Below are 26,969 nucleotides of genomic sequence, written 5' to 3'. Positions count from 1 at the left end.
TGTGCAGACTGAGGCTCCAAGGAGTCAAACTGTCTGAGGTCCCACAGTGAGGCCCCGGGCACCAGGGCTCTGTCCCTGAACTGCCTAGCAGTGAGGGGCAATCTTGGTGGGGCTTGGAGGTGGCAGCTGAGAAAGAATGACCCCCCCACAACCACCGCCACCACCACAGACCAGTGTCATCACACAGTCACAAGACTCTGGTTATCAGCTATCTCCCGGATAGACTGTACATGCTCTAGGGAGAGGGTTCGGGGCTGTTGTGGGGACCCCTCGGCTCCCAGTTCCAAGCACAGAGCCAGGCACAGAAACTTCATTGGAAGGAGGGAGGGATGGGTAGGATGGTGTACCAAAGCCATAGGCCTCGGGCTCCAACCCACTCCCAGGGCCAACAGCACCCTGCCTATCACATATTAAGAAGAAATTTCTTTCTTTTTTTTTTCTTGAGACAGGGTCTCACTCTGTCACCCAGACTGGAGTGCAGTGACGCAATCTGGGCTCACCACAACCTCTGACTCCGGGGTTCAAGTGATTCTCCTGCCTCAGTCTCCCAAGTAGCTGGGATCCTGACCCAGGCACCCACCCCCAAGCCCAGCTAATTTTTGTATTTTTAGTAGAGATGAGGTTTCACCATGTTGGCCAGGCTGGTCTCAAACTCCTGACCTCAAATGATCCACCCACCTCAGCCACCAAAAATGATGGGATTACAGGCATGAGCCACCACGCCTGGCCAAGAAGAAGAAATTTCTAGAAGAAATATTTGTAGGACATGTAGAGCTTTCCCTCGAAGGAGGGAATTTTGTGACTGTTACACCCATACCTGGGGGCTGTCCCATTGCAAGGGGCAGAACAATCCCGTGTGCCCCCAGAGCGTACGAGCACTGGAGATGGGCAACACTGGAAAGACAGATTTCAGCTGAAATTAGTAAGTACTTCCAAATAGGCAGGGTGGCCTACTGGCCCTCGGGACACACCCAGCTGGCTGGGACAGGAGTTATGCCAAGTGGGGGCTGGAAAAGGGATTTCTACACCAAGGAGGGCCCCAAGGCTGGCCCAGCTCTATGACCCTGTGATGTCAGAAGTCGGCCTGTGATTCTGGGTCACATTCTCCCATCCCAAGGTTCTATTCTGTTCCAATGCCATCATCAGAGTCCCTGTGAGCTACGTGTTGACTGTGGCAGGTGCCGTGCTGAGCATTCTACCTCATGCAGTCCTCACAACATTCCACATAGGGGATATTCTGACCCCATTTGACAGATGGGGAAACTGAGACTCACAGAGGTCAAGTGGCTTGTCCAGAGTCAGCGCTAGGAAATGTCAACACCTGGACTTGAAAACAGACTTCAGACTTCAAAGCCATCTCGTCTCGTCTCGTCTCGGCTGCTCTGATTCTGGTATCCTGTGGTACCAAGATTTTCTCTGTGGCCTAAAGCCAGAGTTCCCCTGGGGGTGAACCACAGGCCCCTCTCACCACTGCCCGGCCCCGCCCAACCACAGCCCCCATCCCAGCCTCACCGCAGCGGCTCCGTGGTTTCCTGGACACTCTCAACCAACAGCAGCTTTTACCATAATGGTTCCCACGAGGGGCTTTTAGTCAGTTTTCCCTGCTTGGTTCTCAATTTCTTTGATGGGGGAAGATGGCTGGGGCCCAAGGTGCGGCCATGGGCTGCCGTCCCCAAATGATCATATTTATCTCATACTCTGGACACGGCACATCATTTCAGCTTAATTTTATTTCCTCTTATAAATGGGCACAGCACAGGAAGTGTTAAAAAACAAAAAAACAAACAAAAAAAAAACAAAAACAAAAACAAAACCAGTTCCTTCACAAGGCTGGAACAGGAGAGTACCCGCAGTGGGGCAGGCGCCTTGGTCTCTTTTTTCCACTGTCTTTTTCTTTTGTTTTTCCTTATTTAAGGTTTTGGCCATGAACTCAGGACAGGTACGGTTAATAAACAGGTTACAGGGGAGAGAAGGGGCAGGGAAGGCCTGGGGGAGGGAATGGCAGACCCCCACCCACCCCAGGCAGGTTCTGTACAGGAGAAAGGACTCACAGGAGGGAGGGACACTGTCTTCAGGGGGCTCTCTGGAGCCACGCCGCCTACGAAAAATATTTACATGCATTTGCCACGCTGAGGCCAGGGTCACTGTGGTGCCAGGCAGGCACCTGGGGGATGCTGGGGCCATCGGCTCTCAGATGGCAACTGCCAGGGCCCAGTCTCGATGCCTCTGTAAATCTGTACAGTTTGCGGGCTTCTATTTACAGGCAAGAGGCCTGGGGAGGCAAGTCCAGGGTTGTAGTTGTTGGGAGAAGAAATCCAGAGAACACAGGAGGCAGCCACTCCTACCCCATGAGGCAGAGGGTCTGCTCCCTGCGTCCAGGGGCCCCCACCAGGAGGCCTGACAGGTGGCTTTGCCAACCCCAGGGGGGTTTGGCCCACACACCCTAAGCCCTGCCTAGCCCTGGTTGCCACCCACATGCCTCCAGCGATCAAGGGGACCAGTCTTTCAGGCAAGGCCCCCATCTGGCCTCCTGGAGACAGGGTCTGGGCTCTCCAGGTCCTGGCCTGCCTCGTGCTCTGGCAGCCAAGGTCCCAGAGGCTCTCAAGCCACACAAGCTCCCTCTCGTTTGGAACTCGCTGTGCTTCCAGCAAATGCCAAAGCCCCTCAGAACACTCCATCACAGGCAGGGGTAGGGGGACATGAGGGCCCTGCACCCACATTGCACCTGGGAGAGCCTAGCTGGTCCTCACTGAACTCTCTTGGACTGCCTTGCCCCGGTCAGGCCGGCCAGGGCAGATTTGGGCTGGTCAGACTCTTCAACCTCACGAGGATAAAGCCTGGACATCTGCCTTGGGTCCAGGGATCCATGAACAAGGCCCCTGGCCTCTTCTCTCAAATGCTAAGGACACAGAGAAGAGAAGCCAGTGCCCGGAGCCCAAGCCGCAAATCAGAAGCCAACCCCTGGGATGTGAGGAGCCAGGCCTGCCGGGGCCACCCCCACCATGGGCTCCAGCCCTACCGAGAACCTGCACCCACTGTTGGGTCTCCCACCCGGGGTCCAGAATCTTCTGGGGCTGGGGGCCCAAGCCCTTTTCTCCTCTATCCTCCCTGGTTTCTCAGCCTCGGCCTGCCCAGGCCGTCTCACCAGAGCTGTGCTCTCCAAGACAGCAGCACCCCAGGGAGCAGGGTAGGGAGGCTGAGCCTTGTGGTCTGTGGCCCCAGGACCCAGCCCTTCTGCTCCAAAGATGACTGAGGCCAACCCGCCCCCTCCAGATATCAGGGGCCCCCCATGCCCACTCTTCTAAGGCTGGGTCCACCTGGCTTCCTCACAAGCCTCTGGGCCCTGTGAAAGAGGGTTTTGGGACTGGAAGATGGAGCCCAGCCTGGAAAAGACAGGCTGTGGGACAGCCCCTGGAACCTCCCCCTCACTGCCTACACACCGCTACCCCTCATCCTGCAGAAATCTGCTGCCAGGGCATCTTGAAAAGGGCCCTGAAATAAAACCTGCCTTCCTGACTTGAATCTGGGATGTGGGTGAGAGGGGTGGGGGTGTGAGTGCCAGCCAATCGCAACTCACACCACATCCCTTTGGCTCCAAGAGGCCCCCTGCCAAGCACACCCTCCCCCAAAGATCTGTGACCCCACATTTAAAATACCGATGGAAATAGCCCTACTTGCTAGGTAACAAAGGAAGTAACCCCTCCCCCACTATCACCTGGTCTCATCCCTCAAACCCTGACCTCGGGGCCTGAGGGATCTGCAGGGGCTGCTTCCAGCCATGGCCCCTGAAGCTGCAGCCAGAATTGTTTGGCCAAATAGGTGAGGGGGTGTCCACAGGGAGGGCCTCTGGGCAGGTGGGCTGAGGTTGGCCTGCCAGGCAGAGGGCAGAGGGTGCGGAGGGCCCGCCCTCACAGGCACTTTGGAGACTTGTGTCCTGGGAGGCAGAGTCAGCCCCCTAGCTCAAAGCAGGAAGGGGACACAGGGAGATAAAGGTGCCCAACCACATGCCCCCTCCCTGCCCTGGGCCTTCCGTCCTGGGAGACCCAAGACCCCCCAACAACCTGGGGCCAAATTTCCTTCCTCAGCCTTAGAGGAGCCCCCAGGCTCCCAGCTAGTGGGGGTCTGGCCCCAAACCTCCCCCTTTGCCAGCTGTGGTAGGGAGGAAGCAGGTAGGGGTGAAGCCAGGCCCACCTGCGTGCAATGCCCTAAAAGGGCTGTGGCCCCACACTTTTTCCAAGAAAGGCAAGGGCCTGCCTGTTTCCCTCCAGCATTGAGAGCAGGTCATGTGGAGTGAGACTGTGCATCCACATGGGATTGTGTCTGACACTGGCTGGGGTTGGTGGCTGCATGGTTGGTGTGGGCACCATGGCATGGGACTGAGTATGACGGGGCAACTTAGGGGGACCCAATATGGGCTGATTGTTCCGGCTCGATTCCACCCTCCTCAGTAAGCCTGAAAGCTGGAGACAATGTGTGTTGTGCCAGAGTGTGGGTGTATTTGGGGTAGGAGGAGGCCACACTGTCACTGTCATGTGACCATGACTAGTGACTTGCATTGCAGTACGTGTCTGGGGGTGTGTAAGTGATGCATGAGGATAAACATTCTTGGAAGGATGCGTGTGTTCTGTGATATGTCTTGATTGGCTGGGCGGTCAGGATTACGTATGGTTTTGTCATTGCATGCTTTTGTCTTGTGTGTGACTGAGTGAAAATATGTGTGATAGTGTGGGCAATGGTGTCTGTGCAGAGTCCCCTCATAGGAGGGACATCAGAGCAGCCCCTCCTCACCAGTGGCTGCCCCAGCACCCTCAGGAATCTGTTTCTTGGGGGAAGATGCAGAAAGAAATGAAGTCTGGGGTACATGTGTACTTGGCAGGCAAGAGGAGAGATTCAACAACCCCAGAGAGACCAGAACAAAACAGGCTGGTGACAAGGGACACCCTCTCACCCAGCTAGAGAGAGGCCCTGGGATACGAGCAAGAGGTTGCAGTGTCTAGATGATTTCAAGGGCTGTGTTTACCAAATGTTTGTCCTGGAAACCAGCCTGAGTGCCTCTCTGCCCCAAAAAGGAGATCTCAGTGAGACCTGTGGGTGCCAAGTCGGGGCTCAGGCTCATCTCAAGCCCCACCCTTTCTTCCACCACCAGCCAATCAGGAGCTTTCTTCCTCCCATCCATCTGACATGAGGTCCTGAAGCCCCAGACTGGTGGCAGGGATGAGGGGAACAAGAGATGAGCTCGTAAGGGCACAGTCTGGGGCAGATGGCAGCAGCCCCTCTTCCTCGGGGAAGATCTGTGTGAGGCTGGCAGCCTGGGCAGACCTTGGGAGAGAGGGCAGAGAAGAACTGGGGCCAGGTTCCAGGCCCAGTCCCAGGCTTGGGCTGGTGGGGCCAGGCTGGGGACTGGACAGCAGGGTGGTGTTGAGGCTGCAGGGAGGCACTGTGGCTCCACTAGGCATAGAACTCCTCCTGCTTGTCAGGCTTCTGGTATGTGACGCTCGCCTGCTTGGGTTCCTCCAGCGTGTAGCTGCCCTCATCCTTTTTCTTCATACGATAGATGAGCAGTGTGACCAAGAAGGCAGCAAAGAGGGCGCCCACCACCCCGCCCACAATCACAGCTGTGGAAGAAGAGGGCACAGGTCAAGGCCTAGAGGCAGGGTAGAACCAGGGCAAAGGGTCCTCGGGGGTAGGGGCCAGGGTGAGGAGAGGGCTGGGAGTCCCAGATCTGAGTTGGAGTGATGATGGAGTCAATACTACTACTACCAGCACTGGGTACCATCATAGGCCTTCACTGGCTGCATTCTAATCGCCCAACACACTAACTCACTGAACCCTCACACCAGCCCTATGAGGGAGGGGTCATCTGAGGGCTTCATCAAATTTAAAATGCCATCACTCATAAGATGCCCCAGTATTTTATAACTGCTAGGAAAGAAAAAGCTCTGCTAACTAAATATGACATATCCCAATTACAGAAGAGTTAACATGTGAACAGATGTGCCTCTTAGAATTGATTAAGGGCAAAATGACTATCCCCATTCTACCAATGAAGAGAAGGAAGACTGGAGAGGTGAAGTACCTTGCCTTGAGTGCAAAGCCAGGATTTGAACCAGGAGTCCACAGACTCACTAGATGCGGCCAGGGCAGATCCACAGGGACTGGGGTCAAAAACTGGGGAAGGTCAAGCTGAAGGATGGGTCAGAGATTAGCATCTAGGAAGTGAGGTCCCAGGGGGTCAGCCAGTGTGGCCCAGGAAAGCAGGGATCAAAGTCAGAGTCCACAGAGGGGTCAGAGGACACTGAGGAAAGACCTAGAGATGGACATGAAGTCAGGGTTGGATATTGGGAAGGAGGAAAGTTGGGAGGAGCCAGAAGGCAGGTCCTAGGGGGTTGAGTTCTCAGGTTTCCTTCCTATCTGGCTCCTAGGAAACCACGCCCTGATCTCCTTTCTGGGTTCCTAGAGGCAAACTGAGGCCCAGCCAGCTGTCTCACTCTGGTATCCTCCCAGGCTCCCCTTGGCCCAGACCCCAAGCCTCACCTACGAGCACCTCCTTCCGCTCCAGGATACTCTTCTGAGGCAGCTGAGCAGCTGAGCTGCCCGAGTCGATGGCATTGTCCAGGAGGCCAGGGCCCGGGCGGGCACCCTTGGGCAGTGTCCCAGGTGGAGATGATGCCTTGGCCGCAGCCCCTCCCACAGCTACCACCTCATTGGCTGTGTCTGGTTGTGTGGTCTCTTCTTCTGGCAGCTCGAAGTCTCCGCTGGGCCCCCCACTCACCGGAACCTCTGGCTCATCCCGGATTGTGGTCAGGAAGGTCTCTGGAGTTGGGGTCTGCAGAGAGGGTGGCATGAGCCCAGGACAACCACACATGCATGCATAACCCCCCACCACCATCCTACTGCCCTGGGGGGCTAACACTTAGCACTCCCTACATGCCAGGCACTGTGCTACACACTATCCCCATGAAGGAGTGTAACAATGCCCCCAGTTTACAGAGCAGGAAGTCAGCTCAGAGCATAAATGACTTGCCCAAGGACACACAGCTAGTAAATGGGGGACAGAACTAAAATTCAGATCTATCTGTCTCCAGAGTCTGTGTTTCTAACCACTAACACACTGCCTCTGTTCTTGCTCTGGCCACATCCTGTCCCCCTCATGTCCCCTCCAGCTGCTTTAGTAACAATCCTTGGGGGATTCCTGCCGAGAAGCTGTTTGGGAACTGCTGGGTGCAGATGCTATGGATGTGGGCCTGGTCCCAGTCCATGCCTAAGGCAGGGGAGCATCCTGTAGCCTGGAGGCCAGTCCAAGAGCACAACCTGCAGAATATGATGGCCTCAGGGGCAGGTGTCCCGGAAACCAGCTCAGTGACTGACAATCTCTAGGGCTCCCACCACTCGGAGGCAGGATCAGAGCTGGGAATGATGAGACCAAAGTGGGGGCTGTGGGAGCCATCAGAGCAGGGATGTCGCTACTTCAAAGGTGGGCATGGAAAGGCAGGCCTGGTGTCCAGGCTGAAAAGAGGCTGCAGCAGTGCCCCAGCGTACACAGCGTGCACAATGGCTCCTCCAGCAACCTGGGCCCTGTGCACCTTCTCCTGGGCTCCGTGCCCCATCACTGTTTCCCCTTCCTGCTTGGCCAAGTCTGTGTGAAAACACCAGGCTGCCCCAGCTGCTTGAGGAGGCAAGGGAAGGGCCTGCATCCTGCTGGAGCTGGCTGGGGAGTCAGAGGGACTGACACTGACCCCAAGGCAGCGCCACGGCCCAAGGGCCTTCCACAGTGAGGCCAGCTGCAGAGGGCTCTGGCACCCAGTCCATGTTCCCACCTCTCCATCTTACTCAGTGCACCCAGCTGGGACCAGACCACCTCTCTCATGTCCTTGGGATTCATCCATCTCTGGCACTCCTGACATCTTCATCCTCTTCCCATCAATTCCCCTGCCCCATCCAGAATATCCCAAATGCACACACATGCAGCCCTGGCCCTGCGAGACTGCCCGGCTCTGGCACCAACTGCCTGGGTTCAAATCCTGACTGTCATCGCTGGCTGCGGAGCCTTGGGAAGTGGCTTCACCTCCCTGTGCACCCACAGTTGCTCGTCTGTAAAATGAGATGACCACAGTGCTGCCCGTGGGGTGGGCATGAGGGCTGGGGCTAACACAGGTAAAGTGCTGAGCACTGAGCCACACCCAGGCAGCCCTCCACAAGGCGAGTGATGCCTTCTCATACACCAGCTCTTAACCACCCTCAGACCCATGATAATAACAACCGTGATGACGACAGCAGCTGAGAACCCACTGGCTGTACCATCACCAGGCGCTGTTCTAAGCACTGTGGATGTCAGGAGACTTCATGCTCACAATGAAATGATACACATTCTATTGTTTTCTCCTTTCCGTAGATGAGGAAGCGGAGGTATAGAAAGGATCAGGGACTGGCCTGAGGTCCCGTGACTAGGAAGTGGCAGTGGAAAGATTCTAATCCAGCTGCCAGACCACTGAATTAATTCTCTCAACCGAAACACTCAGCCCGGCCCCCCCTTGTCACCAATGCACACGTTCACCCAATTCCTTCCCCACCAATGTCCCATCCCATTAGGATCCAACCACCCTAGCCCTCGTTTTCTGTCCCTCTTCCCTCCCTATCCGATCTCCGTCCCTTGGTCCTGCCCCTCGCCCCCACTTTGTCTGGCTCATCTCTATAGCCTCCTGGTCCTCAGTCCTGTCCAGCTCCATCCTCCTCATCCCTCCCCTGACCCACCCTCCTCCGCCCTCCTCCCTGTCCCTTCTCAACACCCTCACCTGAGCCACCTCTGTGGGTCCAGGGGCAGTGGTCCCCAGGGGCAGGGTGCTCCTCTCAGGGATGTCAGGCTCCTGGGTGGTGGCCGGCCTGGGAAGGGCTCTTGGCCGGGAGGTAGCTGTGCTGACCAGCCTGGGTGTTGGGGCCTCGGTGTCCAAGACAGCCGCCGTGGTGGGCGGGGAGGGCGCCTCGGGGGTAGTGGCCCGTGCTGTAGCCACTGTGGTCAGTGGGAGAGGCAGAAGCCTCCGTACGCCGGTGGTCCTTATAACAGCAGTGGTGGCCGTAAAAGGGGGTGCTGCAGGGGTGCTAGGGGCGGCGGTGGCCACTGTGGCAGGCACTGTGGCCACAGTCAGGGCCCCTGTGCTTGTGGCAGCAGTGGTAGCCATGGTAGTGGAGACGGTGGTGGCTCTCTGGCTGGGCTCTTCCGGGACTTCTGTCACCACCAGGGGGCTGGTGGCTGGCTCCAGGGTGGGGCGCTCAGAGGGGAGCTCTTCAAATGGTGTGCCCACAGGCTGGATGTTCGTGGTGGGCAGCACCGCAGGTGTGGTGGACACCGCCAGGGCTACATCTGGGCTGAAGCGCATGGCTGTCTCAATGCCCGACTCCTGCTCGAAGTCTGAGGGGGTGGGGGAGAGGGAGAGAGCTAGGGAGCTGGGTGGTTGTGAGGGGCATGAGGATCCCAGGTAAGCAATGGCCATCAAGATTAGGTCTCCCAACCCCCTCTCTTTGCCCAATTTTCCCAGAAAAGATGAGAGAAAGGAGGAAGGCACAGCCCAGCTAAAGGTGGCCAGTTGCTGATGTTCCCCAACTTCTCTCTGCCAAGTCAAAAATTCTGGGGGCCGCCTCTCCCGGGAAGCCTTCCTTGACTATTCCTGCCCACCCAGCCTACAGTTTCTATGAGGTTGAATCCAGGCAGCAGCAACTGAGGCGCTACTGGCTGCAAAACTTGCTGGGGCTTGCAGGGGAACACAGGAGTGGCATTCTGGGAAGAGTCAGACCCCAAAGGCACCCCTACCACAAGCTCAAGGCAGGGGTGGTACACTAAGGGCTTCCCCCAGAGGCAGAGGTGGAGGGTAAGAGGGAAAAGAAGCCCTTGAGGCAGGGGAACTGCTTGAGCAATCTGGCTGACGCAAAGCCAAAGCCGGGACAGTGAAGGAACTTGGGAGGAAATGAGACGGGGGTGGGGGAGGGAGAAGCCACAGCCAGCTCCTGGGCTCAGAACCAGGCAGGAGGGAGGGGAGCCAGGGAACTTTGCGAATAGAGATGTGACCCAATAGAAACGGGTTTTACAAAGATTAATTTGAAAGAGGCTCAAAGGACTTGGCTAAGGAGGGGAGACCAGAGGCGAGGGCTGTGGGCAGCCAGCTCTGTGGTGTGCAGACCCCGTACCATCTCCTCAGATGCCAGCCCATGCCCTCACTGGGCCCAGTCTCAGCTGCCTTCTTTTTGCTACCATTTTGAGAGCTCCTCCTCTGTGCCAGACCCCAACTTCCTATCCCAAACGCTCCTAGAGGCACTAAGAAGAAGTATTTCTCACCATCCACAGGTGAAAATACAGGGATTCAGGGAGGGAGAGCACCGAGGGGCACACAGTTGCTACACGGCAGAGTGGGGTTCGCGGTGCCCTTCTCTCCCAAGATTCTGCTAGACCCAGCTGACCCTGGCTCCCCTTCCCCAGGGCGGGGCCATCCCAGGCACCACTTGAAGCACCTGCCCTGTGTCATCACTGCCCTAACCCCACCATTGGCCACAGCTTATTGCACCTGACGGGACCACCAGAACCAAGCAAGGTCTGCAGAGAAAGCCACATAGCACACACAAAGATGCAGATGTGGGACCCTGGAGACCTGGGCATTCTGGGCCCTGAGGTCCTCCCAGGCCTTGTTCTATCCCCAGAAGGATGTTCTGCCCTTCTTGTTCTGGGGATCCAGAGCAAGAAGAACTTGCCTGACCCATGCAGTGAATGCCCCCTGCCTCACTGAAGCAAGCCCCCCGTGGGCTTCTCAGAGTTGGGGCTGGATACAGACTGGTCACTGCCCCCAGGCAGAGGTAGGGAGGGGGGTACTTACAGCCCGAGCCCGAGCCCGAGTAGAGGTCATCCAGTTCATCATCGGGAAAGGAGTCATCATCCCCAGAGCCCTCCAGGTCCACGGGTCTCTCGAAGTTCTCACTGCGCCAGCGCTGGGCCTAGGGAAGGTAGAGGTGGACACAGGGTTCGGCACCCAAGACTGGCAGCCTGGGTGAGCCCAGAAGGGCGACAGGTGCCCTTGTGGGCTGAGTGACATCCACGTGGGTGACAGAGATCTTGTGTGTACCCTGAAGGAAAGTGCGTGTGTGAATAATTCACAGGGCAGGGGTGGGGTGTGGCAAGTCACCTGGGGTCCCATCCCAGAAGGCTTTCAGTGTCTGGCGGATGACTTTCTCTTAGAAACTGGTCATTTTTCATCTTGACTGCACATCTGAATATTGTGAAAACTAAATTCAGTGGTTCAGTAGGTCTGGGGTGGTCTCTGAGCAGCCGCAATGTTGGGCTGGCTGTGGGGAGCCCTGGGGCATGTGTGAGCAGGCGAGGGCTGGAATAGCCCTGCATTTGGGGCCCAGCCTCTCACCCCCTGCCACTGATGGGCCCCCTTCTGGAGTTGATACAGAGCCAGAGTGAGGATCTCAATCCTGTCTTCATATCCCCAGCCTCAACCACCTGCTCCAGAGCCCTGCCCAGCCCAGCCAGGGCAGGGAGCCAGGAGGTGCCCCCTCACCAAATGCACACACACACATAGTCTCAAAGTAATGAATTAATCAGTATTTACTTTCTACCAGTGAGTCATGGAGTGGAACAATTAGTGTAATTGCTCCCGTGACGAATTGCTGGGTCTTCCTCCTTTTTAGACATTCTAGGAGCTCAGAGCAGTAGGGCCCAACTTTTCCCCAGCTCCCCTCTGCCCAGAAAGAAAAATACCCAGGGTGGAGGAGCTAGAACTCCCCATGGCACTCCCCTCCACAACCTGAACCAGCCAACCCAGAGTCCCTGCTCCCTCCAGCTCTCTGGCAAGCAGCCTGAAGTCACACAGAAGAATGGGGACTGAGCAGGGACCCAGGCTCCAGCTCCTGCCCCTGCCCAGGGCTGTCTTCACTGTCTTTCTATCGTTCCCAGTAGGCTGGGCAGTGGCTGGGAGGCCTTTAGCTGGGAGGAGGGATACTAAGAGGTCTGTGGTCCCTGGAAGCCCCCAACTGAGGTAAATGTGGGTGCCAAAACAAGGGAGTCCCCAAGATTCCTCAGTGACCAGTGCCACTTAGCCCCTAACTTCCTGCTCCAAGAAAAGCCTGTACAAACCCAAAGACCTACCCCCATGCCACATAGACCCTTGAAATGACACACCCCAGAGACACAGCACATGCACAGACACACACTGAAACATGCTCACCTAAAAGCAGCCACAGAGGGCTCAGCGTGTCAGCATGCCTGGGGGTAAAAACAGCCACTCACATGGGGCAGGAGGAGCTGGGCCTGTTGTGCAGCTCTGAGCTCAGAGACAAGCATCGAGCCTCCTGGAAACCCATCAGCCTCCACTCAGGTAGCGCTCACCTACATACTATTCATCCCCAGCTCAGTAGCCATCGACATGACAACCGTTACCATGACGACCATCTTCTCCATGCTAAGGACCAGGAGCTGCAGCTCCCCACAGAGATGGGGTGGTGCAGGAGAGGGAGAGATCACGGGGGAACTGAGAGGATGACAGGGAAGGGGGAGGCAGAGACAGAGACGGTGACAGAGAGGCGAGGACTGAGGGAGGCCAGGGGGCAGAGGGGCAGAGACGGGGAGGGTGGGCTGGGGGTACGAGAGAAGGAGAGAAGGCAAGGGTGGGAGGCAGAGGGGAGAACTCACACATCCTAATTTAGCCTCATGCTGATGAGACAAGGCTGGGGAAGGGGCCACCTCAGTAATTTTCCAAACCTGCTTCCAAGAGTACATTCTTTCCGAACAGCAAGCATCCCCAATGGCAGGGCGTGCAGGGGGAGGAACGGCCCAGTCACCCCTGAGCCCACCTGGGATGCTCAGCGGGAACTTAATGCGAGGACACCTGGGACCTGCAGGCATGGGCGCTGGGACTCATGAGGCCCTCTCAGGAACACTACAGAGGGGGTGCTGGTAGCTGCAACTCCCAGAGGGGACAGAGAAACGGGGGTTGGGGAACGGAGCCTGGGAGGCAGCAGGGAAAGCCTTAGGAGTCACAGAATGCCTGAGGAGGAGGGTGACAAGCAGCCTTTGACCCCCAAACGACCTCCGCATTTGCATAATCCATCATAATAAGCATAATTATCCATGCCATTCCCTTAAAGGAGAACTGAATCCAAAAGCCCCAGGACGCTGCCAGCTTCTCCTTGACCCTCACTGTGCCCCCTCCAGGAAAACACAACCCCCCCATGCCTGATAGGAGGCTTCCATACCCCCAAGACACGCGCGCACGCGCACACACACACACACACACACACAGCAGCCCAACATCCTCATGCATATACATTCTTCTGCATGTACTATGCACCCCAATGGATACACACACACACTATTAAGTGCAATGTTTGCCCACACCAATCTGTATACTCACCACAGCCTATAGGCAATACAGCCCAGCCCACACCAGCACACACTCACCCATCTACTTCACCCCTAGCTGCATGTACACATGCCCTAGGGTACTCACAGACACACACACACACTCCTCTCCTCACCACACACCCCACGGATGCCCCCGACAAACCTCAGCATTCTCCTGACCCCACGCACCACACTCACCTCACCAAGGCCCACAACACGGACCCACTGCCATGGCCACGTATGTTCCCTAAACACACATCGCTCCTAGACATCACCCTCGGCAGGTGCATCCTCTGACTCAGACATGAACCTCACAACTCGGATACAACCTTTCCTCTTGGCTGCACCCCACACACACAGCGAGCGTGCCCGGCGGAAGCACTGAATCTTCTGCTTCCGGCCACCACTGATCTCGGGAGGGGACACCCAGCGGAGGCTCCCCAAGCGGCCCATGAAGGCCTGAGCATCAGGTCCCAGGGGAGCGGCTGAGCGTTCCCAGGGCACTCTAGAGACCTCTGCCCGCTGCTGCTGAGGGCCTGCCCCAGGCCAGGTGCTGGGAGCATGTTATTTATGCAGCCTCCTTTAAGCATCACAACTGCCCAGGGTTTTATCATCCCCATTCCACAGATGCAGGAACTGAGGCAGGGCTTAGAGTCCAGGCATGAGGCCTCTGTCTCTGAAACCCTTGTCCTGGACATTCCTGGGCCACCCCCAGACCTATTGCTTGTCCAGGGCTAAATTCATACATCTGTGCCCCGCAGCTGCCCTCACCCCCTGCATGACATCAACTCAGCAATGCCCACGGCCGTCCATGCCCACCCAACATCCACACCCACGCGCCAGCACACGGTGGTGATAAGACTATGCAGCTCATAGCATTGCAGGAGAAGGGGCTGAGCACGGGACCCAACACACCGGGCGCTCCCAACACCCTGCCTCCACATGTGCGCAGCCTACTTGTCCCTCCCTGAACCTGCCCCAGCAGACACACATCCCGCCTCACATGCCATTAACAGGTCCACAATACCTGCATCCCAGTTCCCTCCACACACACGTGCGCACAAACACACACTTTCCTTCCAGGTACACACAAGTGCGCACACACATCGGGATGAAACGTGGCACCCTTCCTAGTGGACTGATGCCCCCCACTTCCATTTTTCCTCACAGTCCCCTAGTCACCACACCTTCCGGAACTAACCCACAGCCTCACTCCACAGAGGCACCTCAGGCTCCCAGCCCAGAAAGGACCAGGCCCAGCAGTGACCCACAGGCCTTCTCACTCCACATCCACTCCCACCGATCCTCTCCTAGAGTTTTAGAGCAGCAGCTGGGGAGGCTCCCCTGGGCCAGGGGCAAGGAGGTGCCACCTCCCAGGTTGCCCAGCCCCCTCCCTCCCAGGAGCACCCCATCAGGGCTGTGATGGGTGAGGGTCCAAATGAGCTGGATCAGCTAAGTCTCCTCACTTCCACGGCTACCTCTACCCACCCACTCATCACTCACTCTGAGGGCAGGGGACACGTTCAGGAAGGCCAGTGCATCCCTCCCACCCCATCCTCCCTCAGAGCCCACTCCAGAGTTTGGGGTCTCTCGTGCCCAGCCCCACACCACCATGAGCCTCCCTAGAGAAACCGGTCAGCACAGAGGCAAAGCATAATGAACCAGCTCCTCTTTACTACCCGGTTGGCTGTCAGGCAAGCCATTTAATCTCGGCACCTCAGTTTTCTCATCTGTAAAATGGAGATGATGAGAAGACTATGCAGCTCATAGCATTGCTGTGGGAAGGGGCTAAGCACAGGACCCAACAGCAAGTGAAAAATGAATAAATCAATGTAGCCACGATTGCTGTTAGTTTATGTTAAAATTTCTATTATTATTTCCAAGTCTTTATCTCATGTAAGCCTCAACCTTCTCATGAGGGAAGCCAAATTGGGATGACTACACCCAGGCAGATGAGATGATTAATGCCCGGAGAGGTTAAGTGGCATTGCCAAGGCCACACAGCAGGGGAGAGTGCAGAAAGAGACAAAAAGAGAGAGGTTGGATGAAGGGGGAGAAAGGGCAAGTTACAGAAACAGACACAAGCACACAAATTAGGTCAGCAGGCTGGGGGCCAGGAGCCCGGCACCCCTGTGCGGCGCTAATCATGTTGCAAAAAGCCAAGAATAAAATCGAGTGTAATTAGTTCTGCCCGAGCTTCCTTCCCCTAATTAGCCAGACTCAGGCCTCAGTTTCCTGGTGACCAGAGGCGACATGAGCAAGGGGTGGGGGCCCAGCTTTAGGTTCTGACAGTCTTGGATTCAAATTCAGCTCTGCTTACTTGCTGGGTGACTTTGGATGTGTTACTTAACCTCTCTGAGCCTGTTTGGTTAAATGAGGCCAACAATGATACTTCACAGGGCAGTTGTGAGAATCAAGTGAGATCATGCCTGCACACAGTCGGAGCCGTATAAGGCTTTGTCTATATTCCTACAGCCTGCACTTCCCACCTCAGGCTGCAACTTCAAGGCTACACTGGGCCTGAGGGATCACTGAGTTCAACTCTCCCCTTTTACCGATGTGGAAACTGAGGCACAGAGAGGGGAAAGCCTTGCTTATCACGAAAGGAGGGGGCGGGGTTAGTCTGCCACGAAGCATTCAGAGAGGTAAAGTGATTTGCCCAAAGACACACAGCGACGTAACTACTAGCTCCTCGAGGCAGGGAGGGAGGGTGTCTCAGCATGGCCCTCTGGATCCCTGCAGGCTCCGTCCCCAAAAAGCCCTCAGTCCTGTGAGAACTCAGTGCCCCTCACGCTCACCAGATCCACCCCGGAGACCCAGAGCATCACCGCAGGAATGTGGGCTGGGGCCAGGCTCCGGGCAGCAAGACAGCCAAGGGGGCTGCACAATGGGGAGCCTGGACCAGGAGGGGGATGTCTCAGTCCCCACCCCCACCCAGCCACAGCTGCCCTGGCCAGGAAGCCGGCAGTCCCACACCCACTTGTGGCTGGAGATGAGGGGCACGAGGACTGCACCTGCTGGGGAAGGGGCTATGGAGCCCAAGTCCCAGAGAGCAGAAGCCCGGGGAGGAGTGGAATGGGGAGGGCAGAGAAGGCCAAGCTGAAACACCGCAGACCCCCCCAAGAAAAATCCACCAAGCCCAGACACACACCCTCCCACTCGCCCCAACTCACACACTCAAGCCTCTCACAAACCAAACCATCCCCACCCCCTACTCCCATCTACAAAGGCAGCTCAGAGGGCAGGAAATGTTCCCTTTGGGCCTGTCCCATCCCAGTCAACTCCTCTGCAAAGATATCATGGCAGCAGAGCCCTCCCTACCCCAAGCCTGTATCTCTCCTGTCACCTCCAGTCCGCCCTCTACCCAGCCCTGTGTTCCCACCATCCCCCCAGGATGCCCTTTTTCCCACTGTGGCACCTGCCTCCACCCACATCCCCACCCCAGCCCCAACAGGAGAGCAGGTAGCAGCCCTGGCTCAGGCGCCCACAGCCTCCAAGACCGTGGGCAAATCCTCTTCCCCCTTCTCTGCCTTTCCTTTGCCCCATTTGCAAAATGGAAAACCAAGCATGGTGGTCTAAGGGCCTTTCTGATTCTGACACTCTGGACTCCCAAGAATTTGATCCTTAGGTCAAGGAGATCCAGGACAATGTTATTTACGAGAGGGAAAAAATGGAAATAACCCACATACCGAACGACAGGGGACGAGTTAAATAAATGAGGGTACAACCATAACATGGAATATTACGCAGCTATCAACAATTGAGTTCTCACAAATCTACACTGTCTAATGAGGTTATTAAAAGACATAAATGCATCATAGAAGGCTTTTTTTTACTTGCTACAGGGAATATTGAAGGATGTGGGAAAATGTACATATTGATCATCAGAAGACAAGACAGTATAGCTGTTGATAGGAATATGCAGATGGCTCTCTCAATTCCGATGTGACTTTGGGCAGATATTTAACTCTCTCAGGCTGCTTTAACTGGTAAAACAAAGATAAGAATGCCCACCTCGTGGGGTTTACAGAAGGAGGCTGGGCATGTTCACCCATTAACAAATTGCTCAGTAAATGCTGGCTATTAATATGAGTATCATCATTATGTTTAAAAAATAGGTTACAAAAAATATGTAGAACTTGATCCTGTTTTAATGAACTCACTACCAAAGTGAATTTCTAAATGCTGTATTATAACTAAAGGTTCCCAGAGGCTCTCTCTGGGTGGTGGGATTACAGGCAGCTTTAATTTCTTCTCAGGACCTTTCTGTATTTTCCACAATTTCTACGATAAACCCATAGCACTTTTGTTATTAGAGAGCACACATTCTCCCTGAGTCTCCATCCCTGGTGTTCTCTGGTCTGTGAAACTTCCGGGTCCCCTGGTTCTGCTGAGACCCCATTGAGACTGTTCGTGAGGAACCTTACGAGGAAACTGAAAAGGGGGGTGGAAAGGAAATGAACACAAAAGCCTCTGAGGGAGCTGGCAGGGCCCAGCGGCCCGACCGAGCCTCACCACAGGCAGGCTGGCTTGGCAGGACCTGGCTCCCTCCCCTGGCATCAGCCTGTCTGGCGGCCACCTTGGCCTGTGGTGCCCAGACACCCACCCGCCCGCCTTCTCCCATCAGCCCTGTTCCTGGCTCAGCCGGCCTGGCCAGTCTCCGTTGAGGTGCAGACTGGCTGCCCTACAGCAGCCCACTCTGTCCCCTGCGCCTAGACAGAAGCTGACAATGCAACCCTGGGAAAGCCAGGCCCCCTCCTCAACCCAGGGCTGGGACGCCTCCGTCACCGCCCCATCAATCCCAGCCACCTGCCCTCTCACGTCACTCTTGGCCACCCTGACTCACACTGCTCATTGATGCCTGTCCCCAAGCTCGTGCCTGAGAGCAGGACCACCCACTGAGGCCCCGTTTCCAGACCCAGCAGCACCCCCCACACCCCGCTCCCAGCTGCCCACCCCCATACTCCTCCCACACAAAACTATTTACAGTTCTGGGAACACGGGCTCCTTCAGGCCTGTTCCTGCTTCCTGGAATACCTTTCCCCACCATCTCTGCCTGGCCAGCACCTACTCAGCTGGTTAATCAGTAAAACCAACGGTTATTAAGCTCCTACTGTGTGCCAAGCACCATCCTAGGCACTAGATATGTCCCCACGAAGCTGGCTCAGCTCACACAATCCCTCCTTTGTCAGCCTGCTTGAATGTCACATACGCACGCCAACCATCTCCCTGGTCCAAATTAGGAAGTCCTTTCTTGGGGACTCAGTACCTCCACTGTGTTGTCATTTACTAAGGGAGAAGGCCCACCAACCATGCTCCCATCACTCTAACAGGCCCTTCCACCGGATCTCAGTGAACCCACTCAGCTGCCCTGGGAAGCAGATAATATGGTCTCCATTTATAGATGAGGAGACTGAGCCTGTTAAGCCACCAGTGGGGTCACACAGGAGTTGAATTCTGGCCTTGCTGAGTCTAAATCCTGTGTTCAGTGAACTTCTGAACCCCTGAGAATGCCTGCAGGGAATGCCAGTTTGTGATTCAAGACTCCTTCCACTGAGCACTTTTCTGGAAAAGGCTGGGCCATTCCATCCCTTACGAAAATGATCACAGCCCCCACGGAGGGAGCTCTCACTAAGTGCCAGGCTCCTTATATGCACATTGCCTCATTTCTCTTCTCAAACACTTTACCAGAAAGAGATTGCCGTTCCCATTTCACAGATGGGCAAACCAAAATTCAGAGAGGTGAAGCAACTGGCTCAAAGTCACACAGCAATGGGCCAGGATTTGAACCCAAGATTAGCTGAACCCCAAAGACCATGCCCTTTGGATTGTAGAGCACACCTGCTCCTAGCCCTAATCAGTTTCCCCTACCAGAAGGCTCTCAAAAGCAGGGCAAATGTCAGAGACCAGCACCACCTCACACTCAGCTCCCTGTACAGAGACAGCCTGAAAGCCTGGGAGTGAGTAGAAATGGAGGACAAGGCGCACTCACACGACAGGTGGCCCAGCTCAGGTAGGCACCCCCCGCCCCCACCATGACTCACCAGCAGGTGCCTCTAGGAGTCCGTCTCCAGGCTCCATGACTGTCACTGCCAGCAAACACGGCAAGGGTTGCCCGCTCCTGGGGCCCAGGAGTCTCCGAGGAACAACCTGGTGTGGAGTTAGGTGTTCCCACCCTGGCTTCCCACTCCCAAACTGGTTACCTGGTCACATCCCTTCGCCTCACTGGGCCTCGCTCTGTCCTCCTATGAAATGGGAATAATGATCCCCAACACACAGAGATACCAGCTGTCACGTGCCTAGTGGTGATAGGCAGTTAGTAGGCACTGGGACATGACACTGTGTCCCCACTCAAAGCTCACCTCCCTGAACCACCAAATCCACCCAAATGATGTCCCCACATGCCCAGCTAGTCTGCAAAACCAGAGCTAGTCCTCAATCGCTCACCACTGCCTGAAAATTGGCTGGTTTATTTCCGGGCTTCAGAGGAATGTGTCTGTCTCCCCCTCCAATTGCTCCTGGTGGCAGTGACTGGGTCTGTGTGGTCATTTCTCTAACCCCAGGGCTCAGACTGCTTCTGGAACACAGTCAGCCTCCATCAGTCTTTGTTCAGTGAATACTGTGGGTTGCATCACCCCCCAGAGATCTGCCTCACCTGCCTCCTGCTCCCAATCGCTATGGGATCCCGAGGCAGGCCCTGCTCTTCTCTGGCCTCAGTCTCCCTGTGTGTAAAACCGAGGAATGGACAAGAGTTCTCTCTGGTCCCTCCAAAATCCAGCCAGGAGGACTCCAAGTGAGCTGGGAGGAGGGAAGAGAAACAGACACTGATCCCAGCATATTTTGTCATAAAATGTTTATGTAAATTATATGCAAATATGCAGATCAGTGGGCTCCCAGTGGAGCATACATTCTGGCCATTTCTCAACCAGGACTGGAGGAAAGCAGCCTTCACTGAGCACACACTAAGCACTGGACTCTACCTTCTCAGGAGCCAGTGAAATGGGCCTCCTTACTCCACAGAGGCAGAAAGCCCAGGCGACTTGCTAGAGGTCAGTGAGCTCAGCCGGAGAGTCAGGATGGGATTCAGGACTGGAGCAGGGAGAGGGAGAGCAGGCAGGGTGGGACGTGGCAGTGGGAAGGGGCTGGAGGAGCACATGGAGGCCCCTAAGAGCAGAAGGATCCTCAGCCTGACCTTGGAATCACTTGAAGCCAGGTGAGGGGGCTCCAGGGACCTCGCCAGCCCTAGAGCTCGCTGGGCTGACCCCAGCCTCCTCCAGGGAACTGAAGAGAACCTGCTGGAGTCAGCCCGAGCAGGCCCAGCCCTTCCAGCTGTCCCGGGAGCCTGCACAGCTCTGACGGCTCCCCAAAGCCCTCCCCACACACATGCTGAGCATACACCCTGGGCACACACAGCACACACACACACATAACTGAAACGGCCCTGTCTGTAAGAATGTGTGTGTGTGTCCAGGCCTCTCCTCCTGAGGAGGCGGGCTGTGGTTCCCCGCACCCTCCTGTTTGCTGGGTTATTTATAACCAGCCCAAACTCACACACAGTGGAGATGCCACTCCCCGCCCCCAGCCTGGAGCAGTCCCACTGGCTTCTCGGCTGCTCCTCTTCTAGGGACAGAACAAGCCAGACTCAGATGATCTGAGCCACAGCAGCCTTGGGAGTCACCGCCACCATCACCCAGATGGGAAACTGAGGCACAGAGCAAGGCATCAGACAAAAAGCCTGGAAGAAGGGCTGGCAGGGCCCTCAAAAGCCAGCCTAGGGCCACACTTGCCCCAAGGACTGTCTCCAACCCCAGATGGGGCTGTATGGGACACAGTGGGGCGAGAAAGGGAGGGAAGGAGGGAGCAGACATGTCCAAGCCCTCACCCTCCCCTCCAGAGGCCTGGGAGACACAGCAGGGACTCTGATGCTCGACTACGTGGCTCCAAATCCCAGGACAGAACTTCACCAGCTACGCGACTCTGGGCAAGTCAGTCTACCTCTCTGAGCCTCAGTTTCTTCACCTACTAAATGGGTATAATAATAGGACTGACCTCAGGGGTTGGGAGGATTAAATAAGATGATCCAAACAAGGCTCTCAGCCCACAGTCTGACTACTTCTCAGCCTAGTGACCCAGAACAAGCTGCTTGGCTTGAGCCTCAGTTCCATCCATCTGCAAATGGAACAACGATATGGCCCAGAGGGTCATAAGGACTGAAGCACCAGTTCCCACACACAGTACGTGGTCAGCACGTACAGATTCCATCCTCTTTTCCTCCATTCCTGGGGGCCCCATGGTTGCTGACCACCCCCAGATCCTCTCCTTGATACTCCCTGTCTCCCATCTCTGAGCATCTACTATGTGCTGGGCTTGGTGGGGGTTGTTCTAGATATTATGCCTTGGAATCTTCTAAACAACTCTTCAAGGGATAAATTCCCTTCCCAGCTCTGCAGTGGGCCTTCTGCCTTGTTGAATATAGATGTTCTATAAATACTTGAGGGATGAATGGATGCAAGAATGAATGTGATCAAAAAGTCAGATAATCACAAGCGTTGGCGAGGACGTGGGGAAATCGGAACCCTCACACACCACTGGTGGGAATGTAAAACAGCACAGCCGCTTTAGGAAAGAGGCTGGCAGTCTCTCAAAATGTTAAATGGAGTTTCCATATGACTCAGTAATTCTACTCCTAGGGTATATATTCAAGAAAAATGAAAATATATATGTCCACACACCAAAAAAGGTAGCATTATTCACAATAGCCAAAAGATTGAAACCACCCAAATATCCATCAGCTGATGAATGAATAAATAAAATGTGGTATGTTCATACAATGGAATATTATTTGGCAAAAGAAAAAAAAACTAATACTGAGGCTGGGCATGGTGGCTCACGCCTGTAATCCCAACACTTTGGGAGGCCGAGGTGGGAGGGTCACCTGAGGTCAGGAGTTCGAGACCAGCCTGGGCAACATGGTAAAACTCCATCTCTACTAAAAATACAAAATTAGCAAGGTGTGGTGGCACGTGCCTGTAGTCCCAGCTATTTGGGAGGCTGAGGCAGAATTGCTTGAACCTGGGAGGCAGAGGTTGCAGGGAGCCGAGATCATGCCATTGCACCCCAGCCTGGGCAACAAGAGCCAAACTCAGTCTCAAAAATAAACAAATAAACTAATACTGATACTACAGTGTGGATGAACCTTGAAACCATTATGTTAAGTGAAAGAAATTGGCCACAAAAGACCACATATTATATTATTCCATTTATATGAAATGTCTGGGATAGGCAAATCCATACAGACAGAAAATAGATTAGTGACAGCCTATGCCTGCAGGGATTGTGGAGAAACAAGGAGCAACTGTTAATGGGTACAGCGTTTCTTTCTGGGGTGATAAAAACGTTCTAAAATTAGTGATGGCTTTACAACTATGTAAATATACTAAAAACCACTGAATTAAATACTTTAGATGGGCAAGATGTATATGAGTTATATATCAATAAAGCTGTTGTTTCAAAAATAACAATGAATATGAGACTGAGGCTCAGAGAGGACAAGAAACTTGCCCAGGGTCACACAGCAGAGCCTGGACTCAAGTTCAGAGAAGCCCAGCGTTCCTTATCCTGACAACACGCTTGTCTTGGCCCTGCTCACCTCCTCTCCCATTTGAACATCTTCTTACCAAGCCTCAGGTGAAGCCTCCACAGCCCCCGCCCCCAGACAGGCAAACGTTTACTCCGCAGACCACAAGTGGGAAGCCCAGCTCAGCAACTGCCTCTTCTAGGCTGTTCAAAGGCCACTTTGTCAGGTGGGGCCAGTGGAGGGGGACAGGCTCAGCCCAGAGTCTTCAGAGACTCCAGGGACTCCAGACCCAGGCTATCTGCCGTCCCCAACCCTCGACCCCAGCGTTCCAGCTGCAGCCCTCAGTGGTTCCGGATGCCCCACCCCACCCTTTGACCATGTGCCTCACCCCTGGCTGCCCTCAGGAAAAGGCGTGAGGATATGTCCCTGCCAGGGAAGGGGCAGAGCCTATCAGGGTCCCAGTGGTAAAACACGCCTGAATTTTAACTCAAGTCCATCTGTCCTCTGTCCCCATGGCTGTCTAGGGCAACCCTGAGGACAGGTGCCTCTTCAGGCCCCACCCTTCACCCTGGCCCCATCTTCACCTGGCTCCCAAGCACCAGCTCCGCCCAGCACAGCTGGCAGCCGCCAAGCCCCTCGGGTGGTTTCCACTCTACTCTCTGGCAGAGGCCTGTCTGTCCTGGGCTAGGCCTGGGCTGGAGCTACCAGGCCTTTGTCTGGAAGGTGCTCGGTAGCCCCCTCTCTCCTGCCTGGCTGAACTCAGGTATGAAGCCTAAAACACCTTAGGCCCTGTCTTGAGCCTCAACACCTTGGCTTTGCCTCCCAGACTCTGATCTCTCAGCCATTAAGAAGGGAGGAGGAGGCCAGGAGCAGTGGCTCACACCTGTAATCCCAGAATTTTGGGAGGCTGAGGCGGGTGGATCACGAGGTCAGGAGTTTGAGACCCCGTCTCTACTAAAAATACAAAAATTAGCTGGGCATGGTGGCGCGCACCTGTAATCCCAGCTACTCAGGAGGCTGAGGCAGGAGGATGGCTTGAACCCGGGAGGCGGAGATTGCAGTGAGCCAAGATCACGCCACTGCACTCCAGCCTGGGCGACACAGTGAGATGCCGTCAAAAAAAAAAAGAAGGGAGGAGGCCTCACAGTGCCTTAGACTGCCAGGCAGGGACCACAAAGGATCCTGAGAGGGGAGGCCAAGAACTCTACAAGGACCCCCTGCCCCTCAGCAATGGGGTGCAGGGAGCCAAAGAAGACCCAGTGCTCACCCCCCCACCCCAACATCCTCCTCCAGCCTCCTGCAGGTCCTGCGTACCCCAGGTATCCTGCCAGCCCCTTCTCCACACAGCTACAGGCTCTTTTTCTCCCCCCACTGAGCTCAGAGTCCAAACACCTGCCAGGGCTCAAGGACCCTGAGTGCCCTGGCCCCTATCCCTGCAGCCCAGGGATAAGGCCTGGCCTCCACTCCTCATGTGTCACCTGAACGTGGCTTCCCTGAATCAAACTGCTTCAGGTCTCAGCTGACCCACCCACTCCACCAGGATAGAGCTCCCTGAGCATCCCCAGGCAGGATCAGAAGCCCAGCTTCTGCCAGTAGGGACCTAGTCACACCAGCTTGGCCCCCTCCCCTGTAGGGAGCTCCACCAGGGCAAGGTTGCCCACCAGCCTTAGCCCCAGGCCCCCAGGCCCCCAGGGAATGAATGAATGAATGAATGATCCTAAAACAGTCTACCAAACAGAAACCAAAGCTCTGCAGTAGACAGTGCTTGTGGGAGAGGAACTGGGCTAGAAAAGATGGACTCAAAGTTGGACTTCAGGCAAGTGGCTGTTGCTAGAACACAGTCTTGTTCCCCAAACCCAGGACGAGGATGGGTAGTGACTGCCACCTCTGTGGTGATGGTGGGCTCTCATGGCCACTCCCCCAACATTTACCATGACTAGTAGCAGCCTGTGAGCAGAGCAGTGTGCTGGACTCTGCGCCAAGTAAGCCCTAGCTCTTGCAACACCCTGTAGCACCATGGTCACCCTCCAGCTTCACAGAGGACAACACAGGCTCAGAGGACGACACAAGTATAGTGACCTGCCCAAGTTCACCCAGCTGACATGCAGAGGTCAAAGTCCAAGTCCAAGTCCATGTCAAGTCTCAGCTGATTCATCCTCCCCTGAGCCTCCCCCGGCAGGATCAGAAGCCCAGCTGCTGCCATTAGGGACCGAGTCACAGCAGCGTGGCCCCCTCCCCTATAGGGAGCTCCACCAGGGAAAGGCCAGCCCAAGAGCCAAGTTGGGCTGATGGCCAAACGCCCTCTTTCCACCGTTTATCACAGCTATCCCCTTAGACACAACACGGGACACACATCCCTGTAAACATGGAAAGGCAAAAGGGAGGGAAGTGCTGAGGGTGGGGAAGGTGCAGGGTCAGGGGAATCGGCCCATGCAATCTCTGTGCACCTCCACGGTGCCCCAGGCAGTGTGGAATGTTCCTCCCTCCCACAGCATGACAAAGACAGTCTCACCACTGTGCCATGATCCATACCCACCCCACCCACCAGGAGCCCCCCCCCCCCCACCATGTCTCATGACCAAACATTTGTCAAAAGCAACACTATTGGTACCTGGGCAGGACGATTTTCCACCAGCAGGACTGTTCTGGACACTGTAGCCATTTAGCAGCCCGACCCCCACCTGGCCAATGCCAGCTGCACTTCCACTACTATGACAACCAAAAATTTCAAAATGCCCCAGGAGCCAGCACCCTTAATGCCCAGCTCACGCGTCTCCTCCTCATGGAGGCGTCCCCATCCCACCCTAGTCTCAGGCGACCACCCCTCCTCCCTGCTCAGGGCTCCAACTTCAACATCTCTTGGTTGGGCATCATTTTCCCATAAGTCAGAAATGCTCTGATCAAAGAAACAGAATCCCCCCCAGAAATCAGAATCCCCACGAGGCCCTAGTGCCGAAGACTCTGATCAGGGTTTCCCCAGGCAGGTGGTGAAATAAAGGGACCCGCATCTCCTGGCCTCTCTGACCCCAGCTGTCAATTTCCTCAGGGGCACAGCCACACTCCCTCTCCTGCTACCCCCCAGCCTGCCGGCATCCAGAGTGTGGTAAATAACATATAACTGCATCTCCGAAGGAATCCAAGGTTGGTTTTTTAGTGCAGGGTGCGGGGGAGTGAGAAGTGTCCCTGGAGGTCAGGCAGAAAACAAAGCTCTGAGGCCCTCCACACACACACCACACACACTGCTCCTGCCTTAATCACCTCTAACGAGGCCAGATGACCAGCTGCCCCTCTGGCCTGGGCTCCTAGACCCTGGGATTAAGAGTCGGGATTAAGGACAGACATATTTTGGTAGCTCAGAGCCCCAGCAGTGTGTGTGTGTGAGAGAGAGTGTGTGTGTGATTATGAGTGTGCGTGTATGTGAGTGGGTGTGGGGGTAAGAGTGCATATGTGTGGATGAGAGTGTGTGTGAGTGTGTGGGGATGACAGTGTGTGGATGAGTATGTGTGTGTGTGGGTGTGTGTGGGGGGAAGTGAGAGAGTGTGTGGGGGTGAGTGTGTGCATGAGTGTGTGGATGAGTGTGTGGGGTGAGTGTGTGGATGAGTGTGAGTGTGGGGGAGTGTGAGTGTGGGGGGGAGTGAGTGTGTGGGGGGGTGAGTGTGTGCATTGAGTGTGTGGATGAGTGTGTGGGGGGTGTGGATGAGTGTGGGGGGTGTGGATGAATGTGTGGGGGGTGTGTATGAGTGGGTGTGAGTGGGTGAGAGTGTGTGTGTGGATGAGTGTGTGGGTGAGAGTGTGGGTGTATGTGTGGGGTACGTGTGTGGGTGTGTGTGGATGAGTGTGAGTGTGCGGGTGAGAGTGTGTGTGTGATTGTGAGTGTGCGTGTGTGAGTGGGTGTGGGGGTAAGAATGCGTGTGTGTGGATGAGTATGTGTGTGACTGTGTGGGTGAGAGGGTGTGTGTGTGGGGGGAGAGAGTGGGGGGTGAGAGTGTGTGCATGAGTGTGTGG

The 26,969-nt window shown here is 55.5% G+C and overlaps 1 protein-coding gene across 3 annotated transcripts in view; it reads right to left on the bottom strand.

Moving 5' to 3' along the window:
• Positions 1-1,712: 1,712 nt before the first annotated feature.
• The window catches only part of SDC3 (syndecan 3), a 39,767-nt gene continuing 14,510 nt past the window's right edge, over positions 1,713-26,969 (bottom strand). Inside the window, exons 1-6 of one of the 3 annotated variants that reach the window (XM_008953449.4) lie at positions 12,746-13,028; positions 11,166-11,249; positions 10,860-10,977; positions 8,793-9,406; positions 6,535-6,826; positions 1,713-5,615 (exon numbers count right to left, since the gene is read on the bottom strand). In XM_008953449.4, coding sequence (XP_008951697.1) covers positions 5,449-5,615; positions 6,535-6,826; positions 8,793-9,406; positions 10,860-10,977; positions 11,166-11,177 — 1,203 coding nt within the window. In that variant the 5' untranslated portion in view covers positions 11,178-11,249; positions 12,746-13,028 and the 3' untranslated portion in view covers positions 1,713-5,448. Of the gene's footprint in view, positions 5,616-6,534; positions 6,827-8,792; positions 9,407-10,859; positions 10,978-11,165; positions 11,250-12,274; positions 12,344-12,745; positions 13,029-26,969 lie in introns of those variants that run through there. The other 2 variants (XM_034959753.3, XM_034959750.4) reach the window with 2 other exon arrangements.

Source organism: Pan paniscus, chromosome 1 (genome assembly GCF_029289425.2).
Source record: "Pan paniscus chromosome 1, NHGRI_mPanPan1-v2.0_pri, whole genome shotgun sequence".
Classification (NCBI taxonomy): Eukaryota; Metazoa; Chordata; class Mammalia; order Primates; family Hominidae; genus Pan; species Pan paniscus.
The sequence above is the reverse complement of the archived record's forward strand: the minus strand, read 5'-3'. Positions and strand labels throughout refer to the sequence as shown.